Here is a 16,971-nt window from a genome sequence, read left to right as displayed (position 1 = left end):
TCACTAGGTTGATTCCGGAGTTGAGGGGGTTGGTTTATGAGGAGAGACTGAGTAGATTGGGATTATATTCATTGGAGTTCAGAAGAATGAGGGGGGATCTTATAGAAACATATAAAATCATGAAGGGAATAGATAAGATACAAGTCGAGAGGATGTTTCCACTGGCAGGTGAAGCTAGGACAAGAGGGCATAGCCTCAAGATTAGAGGGAGCAGGTTTAGGACTGAATTAAGAAGGAACTTCTTCACCCAGAGGGTTGTTAATCTATGGAATTCCTTGCCCAGTGAAGTCGTTGACGCTTCTTCAGTAAACATCTTTAAAGCTAAGGTAGATATCTTTTTGAACAATAAAGGAATTAAGGGATACGGTGGGAGCACAGGTAAGTGGATCAGAGTCCACGAAAAGATCAGCCATGATCTTATTGAATGGCGGAGCAGGCTCGAGGGGCCGGACGGCCTACTCCTGCTCCTAGTTCTTATGATCTTATGATCTAAGGCATGGTTTCTAATTTTTGGACCATGCCCTTTCCATCTACCCGAACTATCCCCCTTAAAATGTTGAAAATGTCCATCAAAATTCCAGGAAATATATACCAAGTTTGTGTCATCTCTCCTCATAATTTAACCCTTAGAGTCCATGTATCATTCTGGTAAACCGACGCTGCAATCCCTCCAAGGACAATATAACTTTCCTGAAGCATTTTGCCCAGAACTGCCCACAGTACTTAAGATGTGATCTAACCAGGGCTTTGCACAGCTGTATCATGATTTCTAATGTCTCGTCTTCTAATCCTCTAGATATAAAATCTAGCCTTCCTTTCGCCTTTTGAATTAATCTTCGTACCAGACCACGAAACTTTAATGTACATGGACCCCAAAGTCTCTTTGACCTTCACTGCTTTTGCTTTTCACCATTTAAAAAATAATCTGACCAATCCCTTTTACATCCAACGTGAATGACTTCACACTTGCCCATATTAAAATCCATTTGCCACAGTTTTACCCATTCATTTTGTCTACTAATATCTCTTTGTAATTTTATGCTTCCATCTACAAAACTATATTTTTTGGCAATAAGAGCTCTTGCCCTTGGATGCATAAACTGGTTCTGTATCATGATAAATTATTTCTGAACGGCTCCCACTGTCTTTTTGCCCATTCGCAGTTTACTGTGGACAGTCTCTGTCCCGTTTTGTTGAAGTTGGCCTTACATAATTATAGAATCTTGGTCGCTGTTTCGTGTTTCTCCTTTTCAAATACATCGTTGAATTCAATCATATTATGGTCAGTATTGGATAAATGTTCACACACCGTTTGTTCACTAAATCTGGCTCATCACTCATTATTAGATCAAATAACGAGTGAATACTTGCTTCTTCAAAATCATCGTCAGTTAACATAGTTAAGACCCTACTAGTTTGAAATCCCACAAATTTGACAGGTTTGCACTTAGCTTCTGAACCTAAGTCACGGAATCTGTTAACTGTAGCAGATAGACAAATGTAATTTCTGATTATCATACTGTTGTTACAGTCTGGTTGAGATGCAGGAAAGGAACTGTTACAAAACAGTATCCATTTGTTTCCGAAGATGTTAAGACTGTTGACATTTTGTTTTGACATTTTTGAAGAAATTAGCTGAACTTCAAAGGGGAGCATACACTTATAGCCCCTGAGTCTTCTAATACTGATCATTCTTGTTCATTGTTACACATATGAATAATCCCTGGCCTGGCTCTGGAGTTTCTGCTACGTTGCAGTGTTTTTTTTTCCAGCGCAATTTGCCCGAAATCAGCCCAAGCAGTACCAAAGATCGAAAAAGTAAAATACATATTAACGTACACCAAAAATCAAGTTTCCATGATCTTCTGGGCTGATTTAAAAAAAAACACCACATTGGAAGCCAGCCTAGCTTTAAAGCAGACCACGCCCTCAGATCAAATTATTCACTATGGTGATTTTCCCTAATTGCACCCGTTTGCAGACTGTGAGGAGGCTCTTAAAGTTAACCTTTTTTAGGCCCTAATAGGCACCTTTTCAAAAGTTTTTAAATATTAAAGTTTAATTCTCTAAAACTGACTATTGTACGCCAATGAAACTTTAAATGGTTCTGTATTTTTTTTAAAAGTCATTTTCAGTTATTTGAAAGTGGGTTACCCACAGGTGGTGGACTAGACATGCTGATTAAAAATGCTTATTTTTTGTGATAAACCAATTTTCAGCTGTCTTAATAAAACAGCAATGGGTTACCACTCTTGCATATATCACTAAATATATTTTAAGGCATATTTTTAAAAATTACACTTTAAAATGCTGTCTGATTAAAAGTAAGTGCTCCCGACCGGTATGTATGAACAAGAATGCTGCAAGACTAAGTACTGACACAATTTGTGGGATTTTCCATATCCAGTCTCATTGGAAGATACCTTTATTAAACCTGTCTTCCTAAAATAAAGTTCCAAAGCTGCTAGGAGGAGCTCTTGAACTGAGGAATAACTTTAAAGCAGTAACCATTTTGTTTAAAGTTGTAGATTACTTGCAGGTACTTGCCTTGCATTAATGTTCCCTTTCAATATGTGTTGTCTCCTCATCAGGATCCACTCTCTGTTCTTCCCCCACCTCCCCATTCAGTTTTATAGTACTATTTGTGCTCAGAGGAGAGGGATCTCTTTTAGCTGAGGTATTCCCTATTTTTCTGTTATTTTTCTTTCTTCTGTTTCAATGCACAAACATATGGCAAGGAGTCACTAAGACCTAATGTCAATAAAATTGCCATGCTTATATAGGTTTGTTTATAATCTCTACATTTCAGTTCAGGGATAAGTTTGTAACTGCAAGCTGCTGATGAAAGCATTTATTCTATGCTTTGTAATACTGTTACCAACATGTTATGTAAATGAGAACTCTGGAGATAGCTCAGTCACAGATCTCTTTAAAGCTGCTATTAGAACTTCACAAGAATAATTTGTGACCCAGGCTGTTGTACCAGGATTTTCCAGTCAGTAGCCACTACAGGTTATATGGAAAATTATGGAATGTGTCCAATTATCTTATAGCATACAGTGTGGATTGCAGGGGAATGAAGTGGCCCAGCACTGGTGAAACTGAAACACAGTTCCATCCATGTGGAATAAGAGACCTATTTTAAAAGATACACAGGCTTCTGCTTTGCCTCCTGACTCCTATCTTTTCAAATGGGCAGGATGCTACAATTTGTTTTGTTCCTCTTTTCCTGATATTTCTGACACCTCTCACTGAGGTACAGTTTCAGGGCTGTGGGCTGCCCTCTAGTGCCTTATCCACTTGACCATTATTCATGTGGGACTTGTTTGCAAGTATTGGCAAGCTATTCGATTGTACCCAATCCTGTTGTCCAGCGTCCATAGATGTATATTTCCAGCAGGAACTATTGGAATGTAATCAGTGATTGGAACCCTGGCCAGTTTTGTCCTTCCCTTGCATAGGGATGCAGCAGTTAGTTATAGTGACAGTGTTCCAGATCAGATCGGGGATCAAACCATGATCTTTCCTGCTCTATATGGCGCATGACAACATAAGAAATATGAGCAGGAGTAGGCCTTATGGCCCCTCAAACCTGCTCCGCCATTCAGTACAATCATGGCTGATCTTTAACCTCAACTCTACTTTCCCTCCCTATCTCCATATCCCTAATTCCCTTAAGAGTCCAAATATCTATTAGGACCATAGGAAATAGGAGCAGGAGCAGGCCATTCAGCCCCTCGAGCCTGCTCCGCCATTGAACTGGATTGTATCTGATCTAATTCAATGCTATTTTCCTGCACTATCCCCGTATCCCGTAATATCTTTAATATCTAGAAATCTTTCGATCTCTGTTTTCTGCCTCCCTGTTGTTCGCCTCCTCCACCCACCTGCACAACTGCAGCCAGATCTTAAAGTCTGAGTAAAAATATTTGAGGAGATTATAATGCCCACCTACCTGCTCAGCGAAAAAGGTACAGGTGGGAGGCTAAGATAGCAGGGGCGTTGTGAAGCATTCTTGATATTTATCGTACTCCTCTCCCGCCTCGACCCTGCCATCGTAACTTATAACATGGCTGAAAAAAGGCACAGATCGCTAAAGGCAGCTGGGAGCTGGCATAGCATTTGCCCTATTATGCCATCAGTGCCACAACAGCAATTTTAACTTCCAATTTGGGGTGCTTACATGGGGTAAGCCCAACAGCTGAAAAATACTGGCATCAGGGGGCAGCCAGAAGAGGTCAAAGTAAGTTTGTAAATGTAACTTTTCTGTGGAAACCTTGTGGACCAGGAAGAGCATACTCCCCAAGACCCCCAACAAGACGTTCTTGGGTCTCCCAAGCCCTGGCCTAGCTTCTTCCTTCTGAATCAACTGCCAGTCCCCTTCCTCCTCATGTGCTTTATGCCAGGGGTTGTTCCTTCCCTTGGATGACTGGCATTCTTAGGCTCCGAACCCAATTTTTACTCCTGGCCACCAGCTCTGGCACCATTCCCATCAGTTTCAGGTGAGACTGTTCTGCTTAATTCAAAGAAAGCCAGAAGCTGTAGTCACCCCAGGCATGCCCCCCAGTCAAAATTAACCCCTTTATCTTGGCCATCAGAGATGTAATTCTGCTCCCTACTCCATCAAAATGGAGAGTTGGAAATGGGTTTCCTAGCATAACCCAGGTAAACCAGTTACAAAACTGGGGTGGAAACATGTCTGTGAATAAAACAAAGTTGATTGGGCTCGACAGTGTGTTGGATTTGTAGCTTTTGGGTAATTTATGCCAGCAGTCACTTTCCAGTTGGTGCTCGTCGTCCTTTCTTATAAACTGGAATAATATTTTCAAAAGGATCAAATACTGCTAAATCCAATGAAATCATTAAAATAAAAGCAAAATACTGCGGATGCTGGAAATCTGAAATAAAAACAAGAAACGCTGGATATACTCAGCAGGTCTGGTCGCATCTGTGGAAAGAGAAGCAGAGTTAACGTTTCAGGTCAGTGACCCTTCTTCAGAACTGGCAGATATAAGAAATGTAAAAGATTTTAAGCAAGTAAAACGGGGGTGGACAAGAGATAACAAAAGAGAAGGTGTTGATAGGACAAGGTCACAGAATAGCTCACCAGAAGGTCATGGAGCAAAGGCAAACAGTATGTTAATGGTGTGTTGAAAGACAAAGCATTAGTACAGATCGGGTGTTAATGGACTGAAAACTGAACAGCCACAAACACAAACATGAAAAAAACACAGTAGAAACAAACTGAACAAACGAAAATAAAATAAACACAAAAAACGAAAAAAGAAAAAAAATAACTAAAAATAAAAGTAAAATGGGCGGTGTGGGGGTGGCCTGTCATGCTCTGAAATTATTGAACTCAATGTTCAGTCTGGCAGGCTGTAGTGTGCCTAATCAGTAAATGAGATGCTGTTCCTCGAGCTTGCGTTGATGTTCACTGGAACGCTGCAGCAATCCCAGGACAGAGAAGTGAGCATGATAGCAGGGGGGTGTGTTGAAATGGCCAGCAACCGGAAGCTCGGGGTCATGCTTTCGGACTGAGCAGAGGTGTTCCGCAAAGCGGTCACCCAGTCTGCATTTGGTCTCCCCCAATGTAGAGGAGACCACATTGTGAGCAGCAAATACAGTATACTACATTGAAAGAAGTACAAGTAAATCGCTGCTTCACCTGAAAGGAGTGTTTGGGGCCTTGGATAGTGAGGAGAGAGGAGGTAAATTGGCAGATATCACACCTCCTGTGATTGCAGGGGAAGATGCTGTGGGAAGGGGACGAGGTGGTGGGGGTAATGGAGGAGTGGACCAGGGTGTCGCGGAGGGAGCGGTCCCTTCGGAATGCTGACGGGAAGGGAGGGGAAGATGCCTCTGGTAGTGGCATCACGCTGAAGGTGGTGGAAATAGCGGAGGATGATCCTTTGGATATGGAGGCTGATGGGATGGAAAGTGAGGACAAGGGGAACCCTGTTGCGGTTCTGGGAGGGAGGGGAAGGAGTGAGGTAGAGGTGCAGGAAATAGGCCGGACACAGTCGAGGGCCCTGTCAACCAAAGTGGTGGGGGAATCCTCAGTTGAAGAAAAAGGAAGACATATCAGAAGCGCTGTCATGGAAGTTAGCATCATCAGAGCAGCTGCGTCGGAGACGGAGAAACTGGGAGAATGGGATGGAGTCCTTACAGGATGCAGGGTGCAAAGAAGTGTAGTCGAGGTAGCTGTGGGAGTCGGTGGGCTTATAATGAATATTAGTAGACAGCCTATCCCCAGGGATGGAGACAGAGAAGTTGAGGAAGGGGAGGGAAGTGTCAAAGATGGACCATGTGAAGGTGAGAGAAGGGTGGAAATTGGAAGCAAAGTTGATAAAGTTTTCCAGTTCGGGGCGGGAGCAGGAAACGGCACCGATGCAGTCATCAATGTTCTAGAAAAAGAGTTGGGGGAGGGGGCCTGAGTAGGACTGGAACAAGGAATGTTCGACATATCCCACAAAAAGACGGGCATAACACGGACCCATGCGGGTACCCACTAGCAACACCTTTTACTTGAAGGAAGTGAGTGGAGTTGGAGGAGAAGTTGTTTAATGTGAGAACAAGTTCATCCAGGCAGAGGAGGGTGGTGGTGGATGGGGACTGGCTGGGCTTTGTTCAAGGAAGAAGTGGAGAGCCCTCAAACCATCCTGGTGGGGGAGGGAAGTGTAGAGAGATTGGACATCCATAGTGAAGAGGAGGCGGTTGGGGCCAGGAAACTGGAAATTGTCAGTGACGTAGGGTGTCAGAAGTGTCACGGATGTAGGTGGGAAGAGACTCGACCAGCGGAGAAAAGATAGGAAGAAATAAGTTCAGTGGGGCAGTAACAGGCTGAAACAATGGGTCTGCCAGGACAGTCCTGTTTGTGGATTTTGGGAAGGAGGTAAACTGTCGGCGAGACATTGGTCATCTCAATTTCTCTGCCCCCCTCACTCACTCTAACCTGTCCCCCTCTGAACTTGCCGCACTCCGTACTCTCAGGTCCAACCCTGACATTGTCATCAAACCTGCAGACAGGGGTAGTGCTGTTGTTGTATGGCGTACTGACCTCTACCTTGTAGAGGCTCAGCACCAACTCTCAGACATTTCTTCCTACTTCCCCCTGGATCATGACCCCACCACCGAACATCAGGCAACTGTCCACAGGACTGTCACTGACCTCATCTCCTCTGGGGATCTTCCCTCTACAGCTTCCAACCTCATGGTTGTTCCATGGTCATCATTACTGGGACTGGCTTTTTATTCCAGATTGATTTAATTGTATTGTATTTAATTCCTGCAGCTGCCATGGTGGGATTTGAACTCACGTTCTGGAGTATTAATCCAGGCCTCTGGATTACTAGTCCAGTAACATTACCACTTTCCCGTAGTTCCTGCTATTTGTGGGATCTTGTTGTGCACATATTGGCTATCACACCTCCTTATCTTTCAGAAGTACCTGTATATAATTGTTTAACCACTTTAGGATGTCCTGAAAATGTGAAAGGTTCGATTTCAATTCTTCTTCATCTTTGTCATGCCTTGATTTCTGTAGTTTCTTACATTAGGTTTTCCTTTTTTGATGCTCAATTTATTTACTACTTATGAATGGCACTTTTTGTACAAGGTGAGTATCACCCTGCCAGACATGTGCCAATCTTGAGATGACTTGGTGCACCATTATACTAATCAAGCTGGTGTAACTTTTTTAAATGTTTCTGTTCCCTCCCCCATATTTCTATGGTAACTATGGAACACACTTTGGCACCAGAGGAAGGTTACTGAAAGGGTATTACTCTTTTCCTCCCCTTCCATATAACCAATCACACTGCTATATGGTAAATTGTTTATTGTCATAAAGGCCTGTGATAAACCTTGAGAACTTTTAACTACATTTCTAAATAAGTCTATAAAGAAAACTTGAAAACTATACTACACCGCAATAAACCGGCATCCTCCTGAAATACATCCAAGAAACTAAATGTGGAAATGTGTCCATATTTGAAAGCGCTTTAGTTGGGTAAAAATGTAACTGAACTAATATTTTATGAATTGGGAAACTAATGTTTGCTGATTTGAGTTCATGTGTGGAGCCTTATGATGGGCAATATACCAGTAGAGTAATTGCTGGGCTTTTAGAAATAATTGGCTTTGTTCCATTGCTAAATTCTTACGTGCATTCAAAATATTGCCCCAGTGTTGCTGAAATTTAGTAATGAGGAGGGGTAGGAATAAAGAGATGAAGATGCACAATATGCAGCCTTGTCTTGTAGTAGATTTGTTTCCTCATGGGGAATTATTTTCTTTCTTGATCACATTGAACTTTTTAAAAGGTGTTTACAGTTGTATGTATTAAAGATCAGTATGTTTGGGATGTGCAATGGTGCAGCAATGTTTTTATGCTGAAGGATATAAGCATGTTTTATGGGGGGGCATGCTAAATGTAGGCAAGTTGTATCACCAATAAAGGCTCGGCTCTTACATTGTTCCTTGCTGCTACGCAGAAATTGATTGGGATCTCATGTTTGGCCTTAAAATAAATGTTAGAGGGGGAGAAACCTTTTGAGATGTGGTGGTAACTTTTTTTTAACAAAAGGCTGGCAACTAACTGTATTTTCTTGTTTCTCCATAGCATCACCTCTGCTGCTATTTGCTAATAGGCGGGATGTCAGATTGGTAGATGCAGAAGCTACTAGACCTGAATCAACCATAGTAGTCAGTGGTCTGGAAGATGCAGCTGCAGTTGACTTTTTGTACTCCGAAGGTGCAATTTATTGGACTGACGTGAGTGAAGAAGCCGTTAAACAAACCTATGTGAACCTAACTGGGAATGTGCAGAAAGTGATCATCTCTGGTCTCGTTTCACCAGATGGATTAGCTTGTGACTGGTTAGGCAAGAAGCTCTATTGGACAGACTCTGAAACTAATCGGATAGAGGTTGCCAATCTAGATGGAAGATTTCGAAAGGTCCTTTTCTGGCAAGATCTTGATCAACCAAGGGCTATTGCTCTTGATCCACAGCATGGGTAAGTGTTTCATTTTTGCCTTGCTTTATAATTTTGAAAGTAGAGCAGTTCATGAGTTTTGAATTTTTGCATGAAAGTAGAAATTTGATACCTATTCCCTGCTGCTTCAACCTTTCGAAAGTATTATTTCCTTTTCTCTGCAACTGAACAGATGTTTAGACTTAACCAGAAATGCTATGTACTCGCAGACAATACCAACCTTCAATAAAAGCTAAATTGATGTTAATGTGGAAATAAAGGACAATATTATTACTTCCCCCTCCCTTTTAGAAGTCTGTTTTCCTTTAGCAATCTCCACATACCACTGGAATAACCCATCAGGAATATTTTTATTCTCAGCATTATTCCACTGCAGCCATCTGGAATTTAATTTCAGTTTATTTTCTACAAGGCACATTTTGTAAGAAGGGAAGTTGATTAAAAAAGTCAATAATTAATTAGTGTGGAATGTCACAAATTTGACAGCTGTTTTCCTTTTGGAGGCTTATTTTGAGTGAGAGAGTTTACTGTGCAAAAACTTGGTTTTTCGGGATCATGTATATTTTTTTTTGATGTAAATAAATGAGCTATGCTCTGGCAATGTTGTCAGCTGACCTGTAGCAGTGTCTCTCTCCAACTTGTGAATAGAGGATGAGATGCATTTGTTGGTCAGTCTGTTAACACTAGAGATTGGGAAGGCGGTCGGTCCCCATAGAACCATATAACATCATTAAGAAATACTTTCAAAATAAGACGGGAAAACATTGGAAAAAGATTTTTTTTTTTTAAAACTGGTTACTTTTCCCAGCCTCTGCTTTTTTTTTATTGTGTGGCGATGTCCAAGAAGTGAAATGCTTGGTGACGTAAACAGTTGATGCTAATGGAATTCCTACTAAGCGAAAGATAGAAGAACATCTAGAAATGAAAAATATAATAATGAATAGCCAGTATGGACTTCAGAAGGGCAAATATTGCTTGGCCAACCTCATTGAATTTTTGAGGAGGTGACAGAGAGAGTAGACAATGGTAATGCATTAGATGTAATTTATCTGGATTTTCAAAATGCCTTCAATAAGGTGCTCCATATTAGACTAATGAATAAGCTCAGAGAAAGCAGAGTCATGGTACAAGGGACAGAATGCATTGCTAGTTGACTTCAAGACAAAGCAGAGAGTGGGAGTAAAGGGTGGCAGAGGGTGGGTAGTAGTGTTCCACAAGGATCAGTGCCATGACCACTGCTGTTCACAATATACATTAATAATTTGGCCTTTGGAATCGATAACATAATTTCTAAATTTGCGGATGACACCAAATTTGGCGGGGTGGTGATTGGGGGGAAGAACAGTCAATGCTGAGGAGGACTGCACAAAGTTACAGGAGGATATTAATAAACTTGCAGAATGGAATGGGCAAATAATTGGCAAATGAAGTTCAACACAGATAAATGTGAGGTAGTACATTTTGCTATGCAGAATAGGGAGGTCACTTATTACTTGGAAGGTGTGAGTCTGTTGGGTAGACGAACAAAGGGAACTCCGAGTACAAATGCACCAATCATTAAAAGTTACGCCACAGGTTAACAAGGCCATAAAAAAGCAAACCAAGCACTAGGATTTATTTCTAGAGGGATAGAATTGAAAAGTATGAAGTTATACTAAACCTGTATTGAGCCTTGGTTAGACCACACTTAAGAGTACTGCGTGCTGTTCTGGTCATCATATTATAGGATATGGAGGCACAGGAGAGGGTGCAGAGAAGATTTACAAGGATGATTCCAGAAATGCGTGGGTATACATTATCAGGAAAGGATGAACAGGCTTGCGTCTCTTTTCAAGAGAAAAGAGACAGTTGAGGGGTGACCTCATAGAGGCCTTTAAAATTATGAAAGGTTTTGATAGTGTGGATACAGAGAGAATGTTTTTACTTATGGGGAAAAGCATACCCAGAGGCCATCAATATAAGATAGTCACCAAGAAATCCAATAGGCAATTCAGAAGAAAGTTCTTTATCCAAAGATCGGTGAGAATGTGGAACTTGCTACCCACGGGGAGTGGTTGAAGTGAATAATAGATGCATTTAAGGAGAGACTAGACAAAAATATGAGGGAGAAGGGAATAGAGGGTTACTTTTTTTTGTTATTTGTTCATGGGATGTGAGCGTTGCTGGCAAGGCCAGCATTTATTGCCCACCCTAATTGCCCTTGAGAAGGTGGTGGTGAGTCACCTTGTTGCACTGTTGCAGGTAATGGGGTGTAGGTAAACCCATAGTGCTGTTAGGAAGGGAGTTCCAGGATTTTGACCCAGCGAAAGTGAAGGAACTGCGATATAGTTCCAAATCAGGATGGTGTGCGGCTTGGAGGGGAACTTGCAGATGGTGGTGTTCCCATGCATCTGCTGCCCTTGTCCTTCTAAGTGGTAGAGCTCATGGTTTTGGAACATGCTGTCAAAGGAGGCTTGGTGAGTTGCTGCACTGCATCTTGTTGAATTGATAGATTTAGATGAGGAAAGATAGGAGGCGGCTCAAGTGGAGCATAAACACCGGCATGACTGGTTGGGCTGAGTGGCCTATTTTAGTGCCGTATATCTTATGTAATCCTATGTATGTAATCCTATATTTAGAATGGCTGCAGTAGTGATGCAAATAAACGTTTCTATGCGACAGAATTGGGAGCTGTGACATAAAGTGCTGGACTTCCCAGTACTGGTACCCTCATAAAGCTAATTCCTAGAAAGGTTTGATGCTAGGACTAAGAAGTTCAGGACATTGCGCTGAATTTTACCCCAAAGAAAGGGCATGTTTGAGTGAGGTAGGGGGGTTGGGGGGGGAGGTTAAAGTCTGTAATGTCTATTTGTCCCAGGTCAGGTAAGTAAAATTTCTCTCCATTATGTCAGAACACCTGATTTTGTCTTCGTCCCTGAAGGGACTATCAGTGGGAAATGAAAGCCAAGCCAGTTATTGTTTGCCTTGGTTTGAAAGACCTCACTGTTGCAGCCATTCTAACCTTCATGTACGCTGGAAAAGAGTTATGAGAAAACAGTGCTCATCAGGCAGCTATTTTAATACAGATTAACAGGTTGTACAGCTGAACCACTTACTGTCACCAAATACAAACTTGATTTTTTTTTGCAGGAGCTATGCACCATAAATAAAGTAGGCTTTTGAGGACTGGCATCTAGACTCTTCTTAAGCAATCTGTTTAAGTTAACATGAACTTTAAGTTAAAATTCTGTAGATAACTAAATGATTCTTTTTTTATTTAACTTTTTCTTGTACAATTTTGGCTCAGATTCTTTCCTTTTATTCCTCCTCTGCTGAAGGTGTTGACTTATGCTAGATTCCATAGCATCAGCAGCATTCCAATACTTCATGGCCAGGTTTCAATGTTAGAAATTATTTTGATCATAAGGATTGGAAGGGACATCACAGCCTGATTAACTGTACACAATGTATGTGTCAGTGCATGCGCCAGACCTTCCATTTTATATTTGGATCTTCTTAGCAGTCTCAACTGGCATTTAACTAACTTGCTTGAGTTTTTTGATGAGGTAAGTCATAGAGGGTTGATAAGGGTAATGCGGTTGATGTGGTGTACAATGGACTTCCAAAAGACATTTGATAAATTGCTGCTGACAAAGTTAAAGCCTTTGGAATAAAAGGGACAGTAGCAGCATGGATACAAAATTGACTGAGTGACCGGGAACAGTGAGTAGTGATGAACGGTTGCTTTTTGGTCTGGAGGGAAGTATACAGTGGGATTCCCCAGGGGTGGGTGTTGGGACCCCTGCTTTTCCTGATAAATATTAATGACCTAGACTTGGGTGTACAAGGCACAATTTCAAAATTTGCAGTTGACACAAAACTTGGAAGAATTGTGAACTGTGAGGAAGATAGTGATAGACTTCAAAAGGACATAGATAGGCTGGTAGAATGGGCAGACAAGTGGCAGATGAAATTTAGTGCAGAGAAGTGTGAAATGTTTCATTTTGGTCAGAAGAGTAAGAGGAAGCAATATAAAATAAAGGTTACAATTCTGAAGGGGGTGCAGGAGCAGCGGGACCTGGGGCTATATGTGCATAAATCAACAAAGGTGGCAAGGCAGGTTGAGAGCGCGGTTAATAAGACACACTCGGTCCTGGGCTTTAAAGAGTACAAAAGTAAGGCAGTTATGATGAACCTAAATAAAACACTGGTTTAGCCTCAACTGGAGTGTTGTGTCCAGTTCTGGGCACCACACTTTAAGAAGGATGTGAAAGCATTAGCGAGGGTGCACAGTGGCGCAGTGGTTAGCACCGCAGCCTCACAGCTCCAGCGACCCGGGTTCAGTTCTGGGTACTGCCTGTGCGGAGTTTGCAAGTTCCCCCTGTGTCTGCGTGGGTTTTCGCCGGGTGCTCCGGTTTCCTCCCACAGCCAAAGACTTGCAGGTTGATAGGTAAATTGGCCATTATAAATTGCCCCTAGTGTAGGTAGGAGAATGGTGGGGATGCAGTAGAGAATATGGGGTTAATGTAGGATTAGTATAAATGGGTGGTTGTTGGTCGGCACAGACTCGGTGGGCCGAAGGGCCTGTTTCAGTGCTGTATCTCTAAATAAAATAAATAAATAAAAAGATTCACGGGAGTGTTTCCAGGGATGAGGAACTTCAGTTATGTGGATAGCTTGGAGAAGCTGGGACTGTTCCCATTGGAGAAGAGAAGGTTGAGAGGAGATTTGATAGAGGTGTTCAAAATCATGAGGACAGAGTAGTTCGGGAGAAACTGTACCTGTTGGCAGAAGATCAAGAACCAGAGGGCATTGATTTATGTGATTGGCGAAAGGAGCAACAGTGGCATGAGGAAAAAACATTTTACGCTGCGAGTGGTTAGGATCTGGAATGCACTGCCTTATGGCTTTCAAAAGAGAATTGAACAATTATCTGAAAGAAAAATTTTCAGGGCTATGAGAAAAAGGGATGGGATTAGGTGAGTTGCTCTTGCAGAGAACCTGCAGAGACACAATGGGCTGAATGGTCTCCTTCTGTGCTGCAGACATGCTATCAATCTATGATTTGCTACAGTATCACAATGGTCTCCATTTTAAAAAACATGTAGTAACTATTTATGAAACAAAAAAAAATGAATTCTGCCACCATAGGTTAAGTCTTCCAGCACTTTCTGCAGTTTGTGCTTTGGGCTGCATTTGAAGTATTGAATGAATGCCTTAAAGTTCAAGAGATTGCAGTATCTATAGTTAGTATAAAAAGTTGTCAGTTTGTGTGAACTGCAGAGTAACAAAATATTTTAAATGGAAGAAGTAGGGATAGAAATTTAATGTGACATAGCCCTTCATAAAGATCTGTATAAATCCAAAATGTAGCCCTGGAATTGAGGACTAGGAAGTCAATCTAAAAAATTCTGCAACATTTTGTAGAATAATTGAATTGTTTAGCTATTCTGCATTTTGGATTATATTGACTGTGTCATTTATCACAGCAATAGTCTTAACTTCTGTTTTATACAAGATTTTAGAATTGTGAAGGAAATCTGAAACTAAGGAAAATTACTTTTCATTTTTAAAATTCATTTATAGAATAGACTACTTGTAACAACGAATATGGGCTCAACTGAGGCATTAATGTGTGTGGTTTTAACAAGTCTATCTAATTGAGGGATCTTGAAGAAACTGTAGAGGAGTTAACCAGTTGCAAGTCAGCTTGGTTTGGGGTGGAGATTTGACTAACTTCAGTTAGTTTGACATGAAACAAGTAAGTAATAATATCACTGTTCAATAGTGTTAACAACCGAGGTGGAAGCAATGCACTGTCAATTCAGACCTATCACTCCACAGGTCGCAGCATATTATAAAAGTTTTTTTTCACCCAACCAGATAACAGCCACTAGTACTCTAGTAATCCCCAGAATAAAACAACCCAAACCAGGTATCTTTAGACAACAATAAATTAACTATTTATTTAAAACTAAATCTTAAACACAATTAAGATAAACCTATGTCTAAAGACCTTATAACTTATTTTAATCTAATTCCGCCATGTGACTCTCTCTCTCTCTCTCTCTCTTGCTGTTGCCTAGGTAACAAAATGCAGCTGTGGCTCACTGTGCTCAGAAATCTAACTTCTCCCTCTGTCTTAAAAGCACACTGTTTTAATCTGAGAAGAAAAATAATACAAGTCCGTGACAATAGAAAAAAACATGGGATTTGTACTACTTTAGAATGGTAGTGAAAAGTCTCAGTCAATATACTAAGAATGACAGTGCTCGCTGTTATTATGGTGTAAATGGGTCAGCAACTTCTGGAGTACGCACACACGCAGCTAAGTAAGTGTGGAAATCCGGAAGTTGCAGTCTTGAGTTACTGGGCTCCTAGTTATGCGATAACAATACCTCGCTGATAGACTCAGCTTCAGACTCAGACTCAGACTCTGCAGTAAAATCCATGTAAGGGTTTGAAGTTGCAGTACTTACCCATTAGTTACCCTCTATACACAACAGAAAAAGTTAGAGCTGCTGCATTTGTGTATAAATGAAATTTTTTTTTCCGGCGTGATCAGTCAAAATTATTGCCAAACAGTCTCTGACAATGAAATCAGAATTTAATTATTGTTGCAGATTTAAACAAATGAAGTTTTATTTAACTTCAACTTTTACTTTCTATTTGTTTCTCAAATCCCACATTTCCTTCTCTTTATTTCACCCTCTGCACATGATTTTATAATGCACATGATTTTAAATATTTTTGTATTCCTTCATGGGATTTAAGCATTGCTAGCAAGGCCAACATTTATTGCCGATCCCTAATTGCTCTTGGAAGGTGTTTGTAAGCTGCCTTCTTGAACTGCTGCAGCCCATGTGTGTAGGTACATGCACAGTGCTGTTGGGAAGGGAGTTGCAGGGTTTTGACTGAACGACAGTGAAGGATGGTGTGTGACTTGGAGAGGAACTTGCAGCTGGTGGTGTTCCCATGTGTCTGCTAAGTGTCCTTCTAAGTGGCTGAGGTCATGGGTTTGGAAGTTGCTGTTGAAGGAGCATTGGTGAGTTGCTGCAGTGTCTGCTGCCACTGTGCACCAGTGGTAGAGGGAGTGCATAGTAAAGGTGGTGGATAGGGTATTGATCAAGTGGGCTGCTTTGTCCTAGATGGTGTTGAACTTCTTGATTGTTCTTGGAGCTGCACTCATCCAGGCAAATGAGAGTATTCCATCACACTCTTGACTTGTGCCTTGTAGATGATAAACAGGCTTTGGGGAGCCAGAAGGTGGGTTAGTTGCCACAGATTTCTCAGCTTCTTGCCTGTTGTTCTGGTCACAGTATTTATGTGGCTGGTCCAGCTAAGTTTCTAGTCAATGGCAACCCTCATATTGTTGATTGCGGTGGATTGAGCGATGGTAATGTTGAATGTTGATGGGAAACGGTTAGATTCTCTCGGTGGAGATAGTCATTGCCTGACACTGGTTTAGCACGAACGTTACTTGTCACTTATCAGCCCAAGCCTGAATGTTGTCCAGGTCTTGCTGTATGTGGATTTGGACTGCTTTAGTATCTGCGGAGTTGTGAATGGTACTAAGCACTGTACAAGCATCAGCAAATATTCTCACTTCTGACCTTACATTGGCAGTAAGGTCATAGATGAAGCAGTTAAAGATGTTGGGCCTAGAACACTACCTTGAAGAACTCCTGGGCTGAGATGATTGGCCCCAACAACCACAACCACCTTCCTTTGTGCTAAGTTTGACTCCAACCCATGGAGAGTTTTCTGCTGATTCCCCCAAGGGTTTTTGACTGATTTTGGAACTGCACTGTATCTCTGCTTTCAAGTTGAAAAGTAAATAATTGAGCATGTATCTGGGTGGAAGAATACAGATGTAAATACTAAATAAATGGCTCATTTTAATATGTTGCAATATTAATAAAAATTATCATAACATTGCAGTTGAAATAACTTTTGACTCAAGTGCCAACTTGGCTCAGTTGTTAACACTTTGCCT

The 16,971-nt window shown here is 41.4% G+C and overlaps 1 protein-coding gene across 1 annotated transcript in view; it reads left to right on the top strand.

Annotated features, from left to right (window-relative positions):
- The window catches only part of LOC137377096 (low-density lipoprotein receptor-related protein 5-like), a 270,969-nt gene that overhangs the window by 40,848 nt on the left and 213,150 nt on the right, over positions 1-16,971 (top strand). The window contains exon 2 of the mRNA XM_068046392.1: positions 8,624-9,017. Coding sequence (XP_067902493.1) covers positions 8,624-9,017 — 394 coding nt within the window. The remainder of the gene's footprint in view (positions 1-8,623; positions 9,018-16,971) is intronic.

This window comes from Heterodontus francisci, chromosome 14 (assembly GCF_036365525.1).
Source record: "Heterodontus francisci isolate sHetFra1 chromosome 14, sHetFra1.hap1, whole genome shotgun sequence".
Classification (NCBI taxonomy): domain Eukaryota; kingdom Metazoa; phylum Chordata; class Chondrichthyes; order Heterodontiformes; family Heterodontidae; genus Heterodontus; species Heterodontus francisci.
This window is presented reverse-complemented; position numbering and strand designations above follow the sequence as displayed.